A 17003-nucleotide genomic window follows, 5' to 3' on the forward strand; every position below is an offset into this window, starting at 1 on the left:
CAACACGATATTCTACAGGTAGTAAAAACATAAATATTTTTAGTCATTAAAAGGCAGAAGTCAATTTTTAGTCAGAAAAGTCACCTATTACTAAGAAATTTGTTATATATAGATCAACCTGGTATATTTTATAATCAGGGCCATCATCTTAACCCCCTCGTCTCCTATTACCTCCACCAGGAATTTCACCTGAGTTTAGAAAAAGTCCACAGAAAACCAGTATTATTTTCACCAGCACCCTGGCAAAGTGCTCAGCACAAGCACACATGAACATTCACTCATGGCCGCTCCGCAAAGCTTGTGATGGTGGAGACGGGCTGATGCTGACTAATCACTAGCATGCCTTTAAAGTGAATGCATTTCAAGGACTTAGCAAAGAAGAGTCTGTTCACATGAAAACAACTATGTTCTTAACGTTTAATTTCACTAAGCTCTTCTACTAAGTTTACTAATAAAGATGGCAAATTTCAAGGAAGACATGAAGAACTTCATAAATTACACAATCTCAATAGCATATTCTATTTCAAACTCATTTATATTTGTGCACACCAAGACTATTTTAACCATCCTTTACAACATTTCATAAATAATGAAAATGTGTTTTGTCACTTTTATTTTTAGGATAAAAATCACTGTAATTAGAGAGGAGGTCTACAAATCTATTTTGTAAAACAAGACGGGGGGGGAGAGAGAGAGAGAGAGAGAGCACTACAACAAAGCAAGAAGCCTTAATTTGGCATAAGTTACAGTAGCTTTGGTTTATTAAAGATTATTTTTTAACTTATTTAACAGTAATCCTTGTGTTTTCTAAACTTCAATTTGCATTAACATTAAGAGGAATAGTAGCGATAAAAACAGCAAATTTACATTCATTACGTGCATTTGAGCAAACGAAAAAATTCCAACAGTTTTAAAATCTGTATGTATAGTACAATCCCCATTTCTTTTCAACGCCTGTATACATTTTTTAAAAAAAGGAAATACATAAAAACATGTAAAGTGTTATTTCTGAAATATAACATTACTCATCCATGTTTTTATAATGGTCACACATTTTTATAAGATTAAGAAAAAAGGTTATTTATAAACTTTATTAAATTTTCTTAAGTTCATATAACAAATAACTGAATTACATTACACATCAATCTTTTTAGAGACAAGTAGATGCTTCTAAAAGTACAAATGTTAAGTAAGATCTACGTATCCGGCTCCCAAACAATAAGCCAGACTCTGTGTGTGGGCTCCACACAATTCTCTGGTATTTCTGTTTGCATATCCCTCCCACCCAAAAATCTACAAATCCTTAACAGAATTTCCCAGCACGTTAACCTGTAAAACCCTTCCAAGGATCAAGATGCAGATAAGACATTAGGTAGAAATTAAGATGATAACACAGGGAGAGAGAAGGGCAAAGCTGGCCTGCTACAGGTAAGGCTGAACACATTATTACTGCCACACAACCATGGCAAAGGACACACTCTAAAGACAAAACAAAGACACAAAAAGAGATCTCTACATGGTCACTCCAGCGGCTAAACATCAAGAACTATAACATACAAATATTAACCAAGCTGCAAATAGTAAATCTGACCAATTCCTTTCAAAACTCTTAGGCATCCTCATGAGACCCACCACGGGAGCACTCTTCTATGTCACTGTGCACCTCTAAGTCCGCCTTGACTCATATACACAGCAAACTAGAAACTGGTATAAAACCATGCTGAGTCAGAGTATAGTACTTACTTGGCTTCAGTAGTTTTGCTAGCTTTGTCCATGCTTTTCAAGCTCTCAGGAGATCGAAGTTGAAATCTACAGCTATCGTTCATATTCCAAACTGACTCCATTAAGACACCAACTTTAGGAATCCCAGCACTAATTGAAAATGCAACTGCTCCAGCATGATAAAGAGGATTATTTCTTAAGCATACCTATCATACAGAAGAAAAATCACCATCAAAATGACATAACTTTGAAACTCTAAGAGTTGCTTCAAATGTATGTAAAGACGATATATAAAAGTATTGTTTCCTAGGTTTTCCAAAAACAGTCTTACACCAACAATAATGCTGATAAAGCACTGTCTTAAAGGTCTCCTCCATCAAGAATTTGTTCCCAAAATTATGGAGCACTAATAATTTGAGCACATTTGCTAAAAAATAACTTTAACATATCATGCAACAAAACAAACAAATTTCATGCAACAAATATCCTGACCATTCTGCTCTAAGGAAATAGAACAGAAATAGAGAAGAAAGTTTTTTTAAAGGTTGGCATTAAAAAAATTTAAAAAATTACACTTTTTGTCAGTTTAATTCAAAATTACTTTCCTAATTCGTGATGCTATACAGTACACAGGCTCTGTAATTTCATCTCTATGGGTACTTCTTTCCCCCAGAAGACTGCAGTTTGCTACAAACCAGAAGCTTCCCTGGATAATATGTTTTTTTCTTCCATTAAAAAAGAATATGCTAACATCAGTGTTAGAAGTTAATTGAGTCCAGGACTGAATAACCTAAAACTTCTGTCAGGGAGCACCCTCAGGTCATACTCTGAAACTAACAACCTGCAAGGTGGCACTGTAAAACACAACAATAGTTCCAAATGAGAGATAAACATTATTTCTGGAAATCTCTTATTTTTCCAAGAGCTCAGTCTTACTGACATTCTGTTCAGTCATCCAGTAACTAATGATCATGTTGTACTTGACAGTGGCATATGTGAAGATCATGTGTTTGATGGTTTATAATTAACCGTAAGTGACATAGAAGAAGGTGATACAGGGCACTGGGTGGCTCAGTCGGTTAAGCGTCTGCCTTCGGCTCAGATCATGATCCCAGGATCCTGGGATCGAGTCCCACGTTGGGCTCCCAGCTAGGTGGGGAGTCTGCTTCTCCCTCTCCCTTGCTCCTCCTCCCCGCTCATGCACGCGCTCTCTCTCTCGTCACTCATTCTCTCAAAAAAATAAATAAAAATCTTTAATAAGAAAGTCTATATTTTGGGGGCGCCTGGGTGGCTCAGTCGGTTAAGCGTCTGCCTTCGGCTCGGGTCATGATCCCGGGGTCCTGGGACTGAACCCCGCATTGGGCTCCCTGCTCAACTGGGAGCCTGCTTCTCCCTCTCCCTGCCACTCCCCCTGCTTGTGCTCCAGTGCTCTCTCTGTCAAATAAATAGATAAAATCTTAAAAAAAAAAAAAAAAAAAAAGTCTGTATTTTAAAGAGAAATGTGATAAGACAGTGAAAGACGTTATATTAGAAAATAGGTTATTTATTAATGCCTTCTTATAAAAAAAAAATAAATGCACCTTAAAAACAACAAGGTGTGTATTCAGGATCCAGCATATAACAAGACATGCCAATGAATAACGGCTAAATGCATCCCTCTCAATAATTACGATCCGAGAGTGCAGGTGTAGCTGAAAACTCTAAGTGATCAACAGTTACCATATGAATACTTTCCTTATTCTGTGGCTGTCACTGTCTTTAATCTCTAGTTTTTCACAGCTTTAAAACAAAATCTTAGCTCTACAAACAAAATATTTTAATACACCACTACCTCTCAGCAATTTAGTGCGAAGCTGTTTTGTTTAAAACTTTTTTCACTGCATCTTTAAAGTATTTTTTCTACCCTCCCTGTTTACAGTAACGTCATCCTACAAGCTAATAAGGCAAATGCTAGGATATCCTGCTATTATGTGAGTCCAGTGAACAAGGAACTTTGAGAACATCAGATATCAGAATTTGGACTAAACAGGAAAAGGGGAGCTCCCCGAAGAGACAGATCTGTCCAAAGCAACTGACATAAATAATAAAGGCTGAACAGTAATATTCAAAATAGTGGGTAATCATTGAAAACTTCCTAGCTGGGAGGCCAAGCAAGGAGTCCGAACAAGACAACCATGAATATGACCACCCCCCCGCCAAAAAAAAAAAAAAAAAAAAAAAAAGGAGCCACAAGTAAGAACAAAAACAGATACATTTAAGCTGGGCTTTGTAGAAAAGTAACAGCTAAAATGATGACTATTTTTTAAGACACAGGGAATGTAAGTAATACCACCTTGTGATGAGAAAAAAACAACTGAGGTGCAAGATGACAAAATTAGCACATTGTGTAATAAAAATTGTGTAAAAAAATAATATAATAAATTGTCTAAGTGACAGGGTTTTTAAAGCCCTTAAACATTTATTGCAGCATTTGCTGTAATAATACATGCATCAAGTTTTATCCTGAAGATAAACTTCTAGAGAGTCTAATGAATGAGAAGTAGAACAACAGTTCTCAAACTCTTTTGGTCTCAGAACCCTTTTTCCCTATTAAATATTACTGAGGACCCAAAAATCTTTTGTTTATTTGGGTCCTATCTAGTTGGTATTTAATGTATTATTAATTAAAACTGAGAAATTTTTAAATATTTAACAGTAACAAACCCCAAGTTAATATACACAATTTTGTGAAATATGACTACATTTTCAAAAAGAATAGCAAGAAAAGTGGCATTATTTACATTTTTGCAAATCTCTTAATGTCTGATTTAACAGAAGACATTCCCATGTCTGCTTCTGCATTCCATCTGTTGTGATACATTACTTTGATTCAAGTGTAGAAAACAACCCAGCTTCACACAGATATGTAAACAGAAGAGACAGGACTCTGCAAACTCCATGAAAGAGTGGAGAAGCCAGCAGAAGTCCTCGGACCACACTTTGATCCACTGAGGTATCAGAAAAATTACCTATCTATAAGACAGGAGCATAAAACTATCTCAGAGTCAAAAAACAGAAACTGGTAGAAACAGGGATCTGATGAAGCCTCCTGCCTTATGCTGACAGCATCCTCAAGAGCAGTATCTTTCAAACTGCCTGGCTGTTTCTCACCTGCAATGTTTGTTCAACACTATGATGCTTGGCCCATACCCCCAGACAAACTGAAGGAACGTTTCAGGTAAGGAGCTCCAGGTTCTGCATTTAAGTACCAAGTGATTCTTAAAATTAGGAAAATCTGGAAACCCTGCCCCATAGGGAAACCTACCGACATTGGGGCAGAAATCTGTTACTCAACTACTAAATAAAGACCACATACATGCTACTGGAACCTGATCCTCCGAATGACATTCATTTGTAAAACTGCTTAGAGGGGAAGAAAGCGATTTGGAAGAGAAACAATGTCCCTTAGGACAGGTTTCATTCTAATCACTTACCTGGGTACCAACAGTGATGTTCGGCATCGAAGAAATACCAGCACTAGATTTGGGCTTTTTATTTTTTGCTCTAGCTTTCTCTAACATTTTTTTCCTTTGACTAAAAGGGACTACACCCCTGAAAAGAAAAAGTATAAATTGGTCAAGCAAGCAGCAAAGAAGCCTATTAAATCAATCTGAAATTACACATATTACAGTATTTTTGCTTCAGAATAGGATTAACATGTACAACTTATTCTTAATCATAACTTGATCATAGGTTTAATACATAACTGGATCCATTTTTATTAAGCCTTAGGGATTAAAATTTATAGAAAATTGATCACCCAAAATTCTCTTCCAAATAATTGTATCTCATTAGTAGATTCCCCTGTATTTCTGCCAATGCAAATTTACTACTAACTCCTTAAAACACAATGGAAAATACATTTAAAATCCCTAACAGTAAAAGATTAAGGAAGGCAGAGAATATTCATCCAATGAAATACTTTAATAACCTTTAAAACTGTATTTTAGGCAATACTGTTGAATGAAAAAAAGCATGAAAAAAACACCCTATAGCCTATGCTTCCAATAATGTAAAAGCAAAGTACACATTTACGTATAGGAAAATAAGATTTAAATACTCCCAAATGCTAACAGCAGTTATCTTTAGGTTGTAGGACGGTAGGTGATGTTTGTTTCTACTTTATGCTTTTGTAAAATTCCATAATTATAGTCACTACTAAGTATGCGTTACTTGTATAAGGCTTTCTTTTTTTTTAAGTTTTTTTTTTTTTTAAAATATTACTTTGCTCCAAAGTGGAATTTCCCTCCCTTTAAAGCATTATCCTTTGACCAACCTTCTCATGTTGGTATTCCACTACTCAAAGCACCTATCTATGCACCTAAAAGCATTCACTGATAAGGAATTGCCCCTCCCTGTGATACTCACCACCAATATAAATTGTTCTCTAGCTGGGCGCAAGTGTAAAGGGCACAGCAATGTAAAGACACAATCCGTTCACCTTGAAGTTCTGAGTAAGTCTGTGCAGTGTGCTCTAATTTAGAAGCCACAGAACTTAAAGTTTCATCCACCCACGTAGCAACCTAAAGAGTAAAATAATAAGGGCTTAAATAAATAAAATACAAGTAATCTTTTAAAAGGATTGTGGTCAAAACTAGGAAAAGGCATACATACTCTATGGACTGGAATTCTAAAATGCTTTGAGTTAAATGTCAGAAAAGTAAGTAATTTAGAAAAGATTCTTGGGGCGCCTGGGTGGCTCGGTCGTTAAGCGTCTGCCTTCGGCTCAGGTCATGATCCCAGGGTCCCGGGATCGAGCCCCACATCGGGCTCCCTGCTCAGCAGGAAGCCTGCTTCTCCCTCTCCCACTCCCCCTGCTTGTGTTCCCTCTCTCGCTATTGTCTCTCTCTGCGAAATAAATAAAATCTTTAAAAAAAAAAGAAAAAGAAAATATTCTTAATTAAGACTAGAACCTAAAATATTTTCTTCACACAAATAAAGTAGCAGTTATGGTTGAAATGAATGTCTAAAGCCATCTCTAAGAAATTAATCAAAATTAAACATCTGCTTCAACAATTTTCCAAAGAATTTAGTCACTCAAAAGCCAAACTGATAACCCGAGGTATAATACCCCATACTTTCCCAGTCCATCTCTTCTGGCTTTTCAATAGCTCCTCTTTTGTCAGCCCTTATCTTGAATAGTTTCCTTCCCTTAAAGGAAAAAGCCCCCTCTAAAAGCTGGATTATAATACAGGGATAAACCAGCCACAAAAAGATTATACGTTGGATTACTCTCTTAGGTTTGAGACGCTTTGTGTTTGTGGATCTAGTTAGAAAGACAGAAAACGAAAAGATGGAAAAGGGGCAGGGAGAGGAAGAAAACCAAGAATTTAGGCACGAAATGTTTTTCAATCAATGCACAGTGTTCTGTACCTTGTTATTTTCTGTAGCTACAGTCGCTCTTATGCTATTTGCAGACAGCAGGACTATCTTTTCATTGGTTAGCCCCAAAAATGTTGCTCGGGGATGATGCAGTGAAGGATTCTTTAAAAGCATAAGAAACACGATTACCATTTTGTGTGTCAGTATGTAGAGCTATTCAATGCAAGTTTAATTATAACATACCTGTGCATTTCTATAAGGCTCAGATTCACTCCACTTCCACTGATAAAGTTCCCCTTTACTGCTGACAGCCAAAAGCTCAGAATACAGAGCCCCAATACAGATGAATTTTGTTCCATCCTATAAAGTAAAAAATAATACAAAGTATAAATATAACAACTGCCAAACCTAGTGGTTTTAATTCACTTCATCAAACCTGGGTTAGTTCTGTGAACATATAAATCACAGCTATATGCAAAGTCTTCGGGACAGCCTGCAAGGCCCTCTATCCAGCAGCCTTGGCTCCTTCCTGAACTCACTCCCTGTCCTCCAAGCACATCAGCCTTCTTTCAGCTCCTGGACCACGCCTGTAGGATCCTGCCATGTCCCTGGTATTCTCTTACCTTGTTTCTTAGGTGACTTAATCTCTCTCCCTAATCAAGCCTGCTCAAATGACACATCTGGCCACACTGCCTACAAAACCACCACTCTCATATTCCATCTCCTTACTCTACTTTTTAGGTGACTGCATTTCACAACTTGACATACTATATATTACTCATGGATAGTCCAGTCACTTGAATATAAGCTTTGTCTTGTCCACCACCACATCCCCACTTCGTAGAACAGTGCACAGAGTAGGCGCTCAATAAATTGCCAAATAAATGAAGAAAAAAGAAGAAGCTGAAGCTAGGAGAGTCAAGTGTCAAGACAGACGACTGCTTCCCTCTAGGCTCTTCCAAGCTGCTGAAAAAAAGGTCTACACTGTTTTGTTTTAAGGCAGAAGTTTATTTAGTTTTAAGGTGATGCACATGCCAGAAGTTCAATGCAATTAAGTTCCAAAAATCTTGGACAATAAATGTAAATGAGTATCAATAATAATTTTTAACATAATATGTTAATATGATCGGAGTCATGAAGCTACCCAGAAATCACACAGCAAAACTTGCCAGGTAAGAGATTTTTGGTTGTACTTTTGCTATTGGTCTACACACTGCTTCTCTTTGGAATTCTGGCTCTGAAGTATGCTAAACTAATGGTGTCATTTTGCTTTTCTGTCAAATTCCAATCTTATTTGGTCGGATGGGTTATAGTGCTCAGCTAAAGCCTATAAAGTCTGCCACAATTTAAAATTTAACAACAGATTATGCTGCAGAGGTATACTGAAAGAATTTTAATCTATTTTACCAATATCAGCCAGCCCTGTTTTCAAGTCATTCCATAGAGGGATGGGAGACCAAATTTGAAATTCTGCAAGTTAGCAATTCCTCTCTTTCCTTCTCCATAGGTGTCTGAAAACCCTCATCTACTCTCTCCAAGGCTGCCTGCTGCATCAAATCCTAACATCTCTATCTCACACTCCCTTCCTTCCTTCGGTTAAAGGATGATGGAATCAGACCAAGTGAGCCCCCAAACTAGGATCCAACACTTACCAAGTATGTGACTCTGGTTAAGTTTTATAATTTCCCTGAACCCCCTTTATTCACCTCTAAGGGGTAGAAGATGAAAAACCAAAGACCGTTAACATTTATAAAGTACACAAGCACAGAGCCCAGCACCAATAAGAGCTCAATCAAATTCAACTACGATCACTCTGCCCCCAACTTCACCTCCTACTCACCCAGAAAAGCACAAGCTTGCTGAATATTCCTATTTTTCTTGATCTATTTAACAACAAAAAACCACCATTCTCCTCTTCTCCCCACCTTCATCTCAGAAAAAGAAGTATGCTTCTCTTATTTAAAGGTAACCTCCACACACGGGCTGTAAGCCTCTCTCATAACCCCAACAACCATTCAAACTAATCTTTCTTTCAATCCTACTCATGGTAAGGTGAATTGCTTGGCAGATGCTTCACTTTACCAGCTTTCACTCAGAGCCAGAACTGCACCGTATCAGCCCCACGCATTTAATTAATCCATCTTCTCTTTAAACTCTTCAAACCATTCGACCCTGTTCATCTGTTCTGGAACATCTCCTGTCCCTTGTTCACAGATCACTACTCCCTAGTGGTCTTCTTCCTATTTTCATGGCTAGTTTTTCCATCTCCCGCCTACCATCATGCACTCCCTGCCCCAGGTTCTGCCCTTGTCCCTTTATTCAACTTATACTCCACCCTCAGCCTAATGGACTGCAGCCAGCGGGGCGCCATGCTTTTAAACATGTACATCTCCGACTGCCACACTAACCTGCAAGAGTTATCTACCCGGATGTCTTAAAGCACCCTAACATCTATAAAATGAATTTATCATATCCTCCAAAGCTGCATACCCCTTGCAGTCCCTCTCCATGAATGACATCCATCACCCACCCTATAACAGGAGAGACATGAAAACCCGGGCACTCTTGTCGCCTCCTCCTCTTCTCTCTCAGCAAGCCAGGGACTAGTAAACCAGTGCTGCCTTTGCCTCAAATTCCTCAGATTCTTCCCTTCCTCTGTCCCTGCTGCCATTGCTTTGATTGAAATGCTCACAATTCCTTTCCACAATTCTACCAGTCTCTGAACTGACTCCAGATTTTTCGTATTCCTATCTTTCTCCCACAGTGCCAACAATGCTCACCTCGTAAAAAAATGAAACAGAACCCCACAAACCTCATCATGTCACCTCTCTAAGTACTCTGTTTGCTTCCTAGAGACTATAGAACATCTTAACCGTGCGGCAAGTTGCCTGGGGCACTCACAGTCTTGCTCTATCTTGCTCTTCTCCTACTCCCTACTACATGCAGCAAGTCTGAATTTCTCATTGTTCCACAAATACACCGTGCCCCTTTCATGACTCGAGGCTCATGCTTGGTATGTGTGGAATGCCTCTGCATCTTGGTCAATGCCTACTTAACCTTCCTTAAAAATGTGGCTCAGATATCATCTCCTCTGTGAAGTCTCTGCCAAATCTCTCAGGTAGTATTAGTCATTCCCCACCGTGAACCCCTACGCACTGTAGTCACACCATCAAGTCTATCACTGATCACATACTGTGAACACATTATATTGTATGTGAATGTCTGTCTTCCCCACAGAATCCCCTGGGGGGGAGAGGGGGCGGGTCCATATTGTATTCACCTCCACATTCCCACAGGCCAGCTTGGCACATAGCATATAGCAGGAGCACCCTGAGAAATGAATGAACAAATGAATTTTAACTAAAATGCCTTGCCAGAGCAGTACAATCCTGAACAAATCATCCCTATAGCAACAGCATGGTGCACGAGGCCCCTTAGAAGTGACTTACCTATATCCTCCCAAGATAGGCCAATGTTGGCCCAGGTAAGTCCTGAATGAGCTAACTGAACCCGAAAGGCCCTGAAAATCCATTATGGACAAATGTGGAAAATTTGTGTGTCCAACCATAGGAAGATGATGGAATAATCACCTATTGCTTCTGGCCTTATTTAGATTCGTTATGTAAAGAAATATAAAACAAACACAACACAAAAGAACAGTATTTTAGATCACTCATTTCATAATGTCATCAAAAACATTGTTTTTATTGTTTTAATGAAATAATAATGGCGGCCTCTGAGCAAGTTGGGGCCTGCTTCAACCCAACTGGAAAAAGTAGATATGCATGTTTCCTCAAAGATAGTAGTTTGCAGCCCTACTTTTTTTTTTTTTTTTAACAAAAATCAAGTCATTAGTGGTTGAAGTACTCAATAAATTTCCAACTGTCTGAAGGACACTAAATAAAAAACTGAACTGAGGTCATCAATCAAACTAGAAATCCCTCCCCAAAAGGAGATGAAAACTGTCAAAAATATGAAAGAAATTACCTACAGGCCAAAACTTGAAAAGCACGTTAAGTCCAGCAGCATGAATCCCTGCTGACCACATCTACATTTAGTGACTTCTATTTTGAAACAGTTGGTCTTTCTATTCCTAAACTTCTCCCATAAAACTTGGGTTTTCATCTTTTTTTTTTTTTAATTTTATTATGTTATGTTAGTCACCATACAATACATCATTGGTTTTTGATGTGGTGATCCACGATCCATTGTTTTTGTATAACACCCAGTGCTCCATGTAGTACGTGCCCTCCGTAATACCCATCACCGGCTAACCAATCCCCCCTCCCCCCTAAAACCCTGTTTGTTTCTCAGAGTCCATAGTCTCTCATGGTTCATCTCTCCCTCCAATTCCTCCTCCCCATTTTTCCCTTCCTTCTCCTAATGTCCTCCATGTTATTCCTCATGCTCCACAAATAAGTGAAACCATATGATAATTTGACTTTCTCTGCTTGACTTATTTCACTTAGTGTAATCTCCTCCAGTCCCATCCATGTTGATGTAAAAGTTGGGTATTCATCTTTTCTGATGGCTGAGTAATATTCCATTGTATATATGGACCACATCTTCTTTATCCATTCATCTGTTGAAGGGCATCTCGGCTCTTTCCACAGTTTGGCTATTGCGGACATTGCTGCTATGAACATTGGGGTGCATATGGCCCTTCTTTTCACTACACCTATGTCTTTGGGGTAAATACCCAGTAGTGCAATTGCTGGGTCATAGGGTAGCTCTATTTTTAATTTTTTGAGGCACCTCCACACAGTTTTCCAAAGTGGCTATACCAACTTGCATTCCCACCAACAGTGTAAGAGGATTCCCCTTTCTCCACAACCTCTCCAACATTTGTTGTTTCTCTCCCTGTCCATTTTTGCCATTCTAACTGGTGTAAGGTGGTATCTCAGTGTGGTTTTGATTTGGATTTCCCTGATGGCTAATGATGAACATTTTTTCATGTGTCTGTTAGCCATTTGTATGTCTTCTTCAGAGAAGTGTCTTTTCATATCTTCTGCCCACTTTTTGACTTGATTATTTGTTTTTTGGGTGTTGAGTTTGAGAAGTTCTTTACAGATCTTGGATACCAGCCCTTTATCTGTAGTGTCATTTGCAAATATCTTCTCCCATTCTGTGGGTTGCCTCTTTGTTTTGTTGACTGTTTCCTTTGCTGTGCAGAAGCTTTTTATCTTGATGAAGTCCCAAAAGTTCATTTTTGCTTTTGTTTCAACTAGTTCGTTTTTAATTTGCCTACCATCAGCCAACACTAGCTTTCCCAGTAAGTACCAGCACCAACAGCAACGTACTGTGTATTATGCTTGAAGTGGATGAAATAGAACCACAGGTCACTCTGGAATTTGGTCAACTTTATTTATTCACACTTCATTTCTCCTTGCCTATCTACTTTTCCCTAGTCTCCTTATGCCTGCCTTCTTTTCCTTTTTATGACCATTTCTCCTTTTATTAAATTACATCTGTGACACATCTAGCTAATTCTTAACAGGTACTACCTGGAAGCTTCCAAGTGTCAATAAAACAACAACAACAAAGACCTCTCCCCACTCAACTTGCCCTTCTAGAACCCTGAAGGTAAAGCAGTATGATCAACAAGTTTGATCAACTGGTTCCAAAAGTGAGGCTGCTCCAATAGCTTAAGTAAGGAGCCAAATGTCATGGGGCTATTTGCTCTTAATACCATTCAAAGAAACTGAGAATCACATGCAACTCTACAATTCAAAAGACCAGTGTGAATGTAATTTCCTTATTTCCCTTAGACCATAAGAAAATGAGTGCATGATGGTAAGGGATGGGGCTGCAAATTAACAGCACAGACTTGGCCCATCAGTTTTTTCCTTCATCGCCCACCACACAACTCTCACCACCCTCTTCTCTCACAACTTGCTGAAAATAAAGGATATGTGCATGCTTTTAACTGAAAGCGTCTGTTATGGGGCACAAAGCGAAGTTTTTATTTTTATGTTCAGTTTCAGCAGATTTACTCAGCTCGGATTTCTGTGTAACTTTACTCCTTCCTCTCCCTCCCACGTCCCTTACTTCACTCTCTTGGTAACAGTCTTTCGTGACTGTAGCTGCATAAATATATATATAGTTACATTTTGCATGTAGACATTCAGCAACATAAAACTAAATTTCTAGTCTGAGAAAAGTAAATTTCAGAACTGAGAAGTGAAATGAAGCCATGTGAGATAATCACCTAATGGGAAGACTGCATCTTCTTACCAAAGTAACTGAATTATCACAGCAACTACCAGAAATATAAAGTATAAAAAGCAAAGGGGAGGAGGGATAGAAATGGGGGACAGCAGAGTGTTGGGGAAGGAGGGAGGAATGACAGATGAAGAGACAGGGCAGCCTAATAAGAATGTTGACATTCTCAGGTAAGACTATTCAGAAACTAGTATGGACTTGGCTAGTTCAACTGTGATCAGGATCTTGGACTTAAAGGCCCTCCCTCCATTTCTCCCTTAGGTAGATACAGACTACCCGTAAATTTCCTATTATGCTATATTATTATTGTAATGAAGTGTTTTCATTTCTTGCATTTTATAGGCCAGTCAGACTACGGACATGGTCCGTATCTCTTTCAGCTTGTGCCCAACTCTGTACCAGCAGAGAATCTGGCACACAAAATACTATTGCCTCATGGTCCCACTTGGAATACCCAAACCCACTGGGCTCTTACCCTTCTATGACCTACAGAAACTGCCTGTTCTCTTTGTAGCCTAGGACCCTGCTTCTCCTTGCTCTTTTTTTTAAGATTTTATTTATTTTTTAGAGAGCGAGCGAGAGAGAAACAGCATGAGAGGGGAAAGGGTCAGAGGAAGAAGCAGGCTCCCCGCTGAGCCGGGAGCCCGATGTGGGACTCGATCCCAGGACTCTGGGATCATGACCTGAGCCGAAGGCAGACGCTTAACCATCTGAGCCACCCAGGCGCCCTGCTTCTCCTTGCTCTTTACACTTTACATATACCAAGTTATTTAATTCTCATGACAATCTCACAAGGTAAAAACCATTATTATCCCCATCTTACAGATGAGAAACAAAGGCCCAGGGAGGTTAAAGGACTTGACCAAGGCCACACAGCTGGTAAGTGGCAGGGCCAGGATATGAACACTCCAGTAGTCTGGCTGTAGAGTCCACACTCAGCAATTGCTCTGGCCTCTTATGATACGCCAGAGCCTCTTGTACCTAATTCTATAACGGTACTTACTCCAAAGCATTAACATAATTGTTCTGCCTTCTACAAAACCCTTACCCTAACGCCTGAGCAAAAGGCCTAACAGAAAGTACACATGAATCAAGATTACTAAATTAACACTGACTGGGGCGCCTGCGTGGCTCAGTCGTTAAGCGTCTGCCTTCGGCTCAGGTCATGATCCCAGGGTCCTGGGATCGAGCCCCACATCAGGCTCCCTGCTCCACGGGAGGCCTGCTTCTCCCTCTCCCGCTCCCCCTGCTTGTGTTCCCTCTCTAACTCTCTCTGACAAATAAATAAATAAGTAAATAAATCTTTTAAAAATAAATTAACACTGACTGAATGACCCTCACTTCTGTCTTCATGAAGCTTTCAACATCCCTATGATAATTTCCAATTTTCATATTTTTTAAGATGTTGAAAAAATAGTAAGGGAAAAAACTTTTATGCCTTTTTAACAATTTTTTTCTTTTTACCTTTTGATGCCCTGCCTCTAGTACCCACCAATCTGTTCTAGGTATCTATGAGTTTGGTGCTTTGTTCTAATTCTGATGATTCCAGATGTAAGAGTGACCATACAGTATTTGTCTTTCTCTGACTTATTTCACCCAGCATAATGCCCTTGAGGTACCATCCATGTTGTCAAAAATGGCAAGACTTCCTTCTTTTTTATGGCGGAATAATATTCAAGTGTATGTTTGAGTATATGTATGTATTAACATCTTCTTTATCCATGACCCATTGATGGATATTTAAGGTTATTTCCATATATTGGCTATTGTACATAATGCTGAAATGAACATGGGGGTGCATGTATCTTTTTGGGTGTTTTCATTTTCTTTGTATAAACACCCAGAAGTGGAATTGCTGGATAATATGGTAGTTCTATTTTTAATATTTTAAGGAACCTCCATACTATTTTCCATAGTGGCTGCACCAATTTACATTCCCACCAACAGTGCCCAAGAGTTCCCAAGTATGCTCTTATATATACTAGCTTTGACATTTAGCTCAAAGAATAACTCAAGAAAATATTTAAATTTAAGGTTACCTAAAGTATTTTCAGTTCAAGATTATACTGCAAAAGGCTTAAAGAAAAGAGAACACTCATTCCACTATTAAAGGAACTAATTTATTAGCCTACAAAATGGCGAAATTTTGAAGAAGTTGCTGTTTCTCTAGATAGGTGGTAAGAAGTCAGTACTAATCCAGATAATTTACTAATGGAATTTCTGATGACCCCTAACAAAATGAAGAGTGAAAATACTATGGTTACTACCCAAACTTACAATTTAAAAATACTGGATTAGGTCATTTCTGAAATTAACGCTGGGAAGCATTCTTTGACCTTCACTCCCCTCGAAAAAGAAAGAGAAAGACACTACTTTTAAGTAGTGTGTGCTGACAATGCTCCATCTCCCTGCACTCGCCACCTGACTCTCGATCACCTATCAAGCTTTCCCCCAAAACCCTTGTACTTCCCAGGGATCACTACCCCCAATTTGGGGGGACCAATATGGTCCTACATATTACCTATTTCTGTGTGTAGCATTGATCTTATGCGCCTTCATGATAGTTCTGCATGGTGTCTGAAAGTTATCTGCAGGCTAGGTCTTTTTCCCTTTAATAGTTCTCTCTCTGCATTCTCTGAGGGTAGCAGTCAGCCTCACATCACTTACTGGTATTTGTTGAAAACTGTGACAATGCTTAAGAGTTTGATTAAGCTTAAGCTATTTTCTTTCCCTAAATTGAAATTTTTGATGTCTAAATTTCAATCATAAGCTAATAAAAAGTGAATCTTTTCCAGTGACAATATTTTATTTTTTTCTTATTTAAATTCAATTCATTAACATGTGATGTATTTTTTAGTTTCAGAGGTAGAGTTCAGTGATTCATCAGTCTTATATATACCCAGTGCTCATAACATCATGTGCCCTCCTTCATGTCCATCACCCAGTTGCCCCATCCCCCCTCCCCTCTCCCCTCCAGCAAGCCTCAGTTTGTTTCCTACAATTAAGAGTCTCTTATGGTTTGTCTCGCTCTCTGGTTTCGTCTTGTTTGATCTTTCCCTCTCTTCCCCTATGCTCCTCTGTTTCAGTGACAATATTTTAAATTAGGTGTTTAATAGGAAAAAAAAAGCTATAGGTAGGATATACTGTTTCACACACTCCTGTTCCTCCTTCATTCAGTATCTTAACATCAAGGAAATAACACACTAAGTGTGTTTCATGAGGTACTTATTGACTGTCTCTGAAAACAAGATGTACTAAAAACATGGCCATCAGTAAAGACCAATAAAGACTGGCTCAATCTATCAGAGCATACACTGGCCAGGGAAGAAGCTTGCTAAATTTGTACTGTTTAAAACACTTTCATTCATCAAAAATAATACATTATAAAGAAGCCCAGACTAGGGGAGCCTGGGTGGCTCAGTCGTTACGCGTCTGCCTTCGGCTCAGGTCATGGTCCCAGGGTCCTGGGATCGAGCCCCACATCGGGCTGCCTGCTTGGCGGGAAGCCTGCTTCTCCCTCTCCCACTCCCCCTGCTTGTGTTCCCTCTCTCGCTTTAAAAAAAAAAAAAAAAAGATTTTATTTATTTGACAGAGAGAGACACAGCGAGAGAGGGAACACAAGCAGGGGGAGTGGAGAGGGAGAAGCAGGCCTCCTGCCGAGCAGGGAGCCCGATGCGGGGCTCGATCCCAGGACCCTG

At 39.1% G+C, this 17003-nt stretch overlaps 1 protein-coding gene across 2 annotated transcripts in view; it reads right to left on the minus strand.

The window, feature by feature from the left end:
• Positions 1-17003, minus strand: part of UBR5 (ubiquitin protein ligase E3 component n-recognin 5) — a 137924-nt gene that overhangs the window by 58449 nt on the left and 62472 nt on the right. The window contains exons 10-14 of one of the 2 annotated variants that reach the window (XM_021688707.2): positions 7327-7443; positions 7135-7245; positions 6130-6284; positions 5196-5313; positions 1744-1928 (exon numbers count right to left, since the gene is read on the minus strand). In XM_021688707.2, coding sequence (XP_021544382.2) covers positions 1744-1928; positions 5196-5313; positions 6130-6284; positions 7135-7245; positions 7327-7443 — 686 coding nt within the window. Of the gene's footprint in view, positions 1-1743; positions 1929-5195; positions 5314-6129; positions 6312-7134; positions 7246-7326; positions 7444-17003 lie in introns of those variants that run through there. The other variant, XM_021688706.2, reaches the window with a different exon arrangement.

This window comes from Neomonachus schauinslandi, chromosome 4, assembly GCF_002201575.2.
Source record: "Neomonachus schauinslandi chromosome 4, ASM220157v2, whole genome shotgun sequence".
NCBI lineage: Eukaryota > Metazoa > Chordata > Mammalia > Carnivora > Phocidae > Neomonachus > Neomonachus schauinslandi.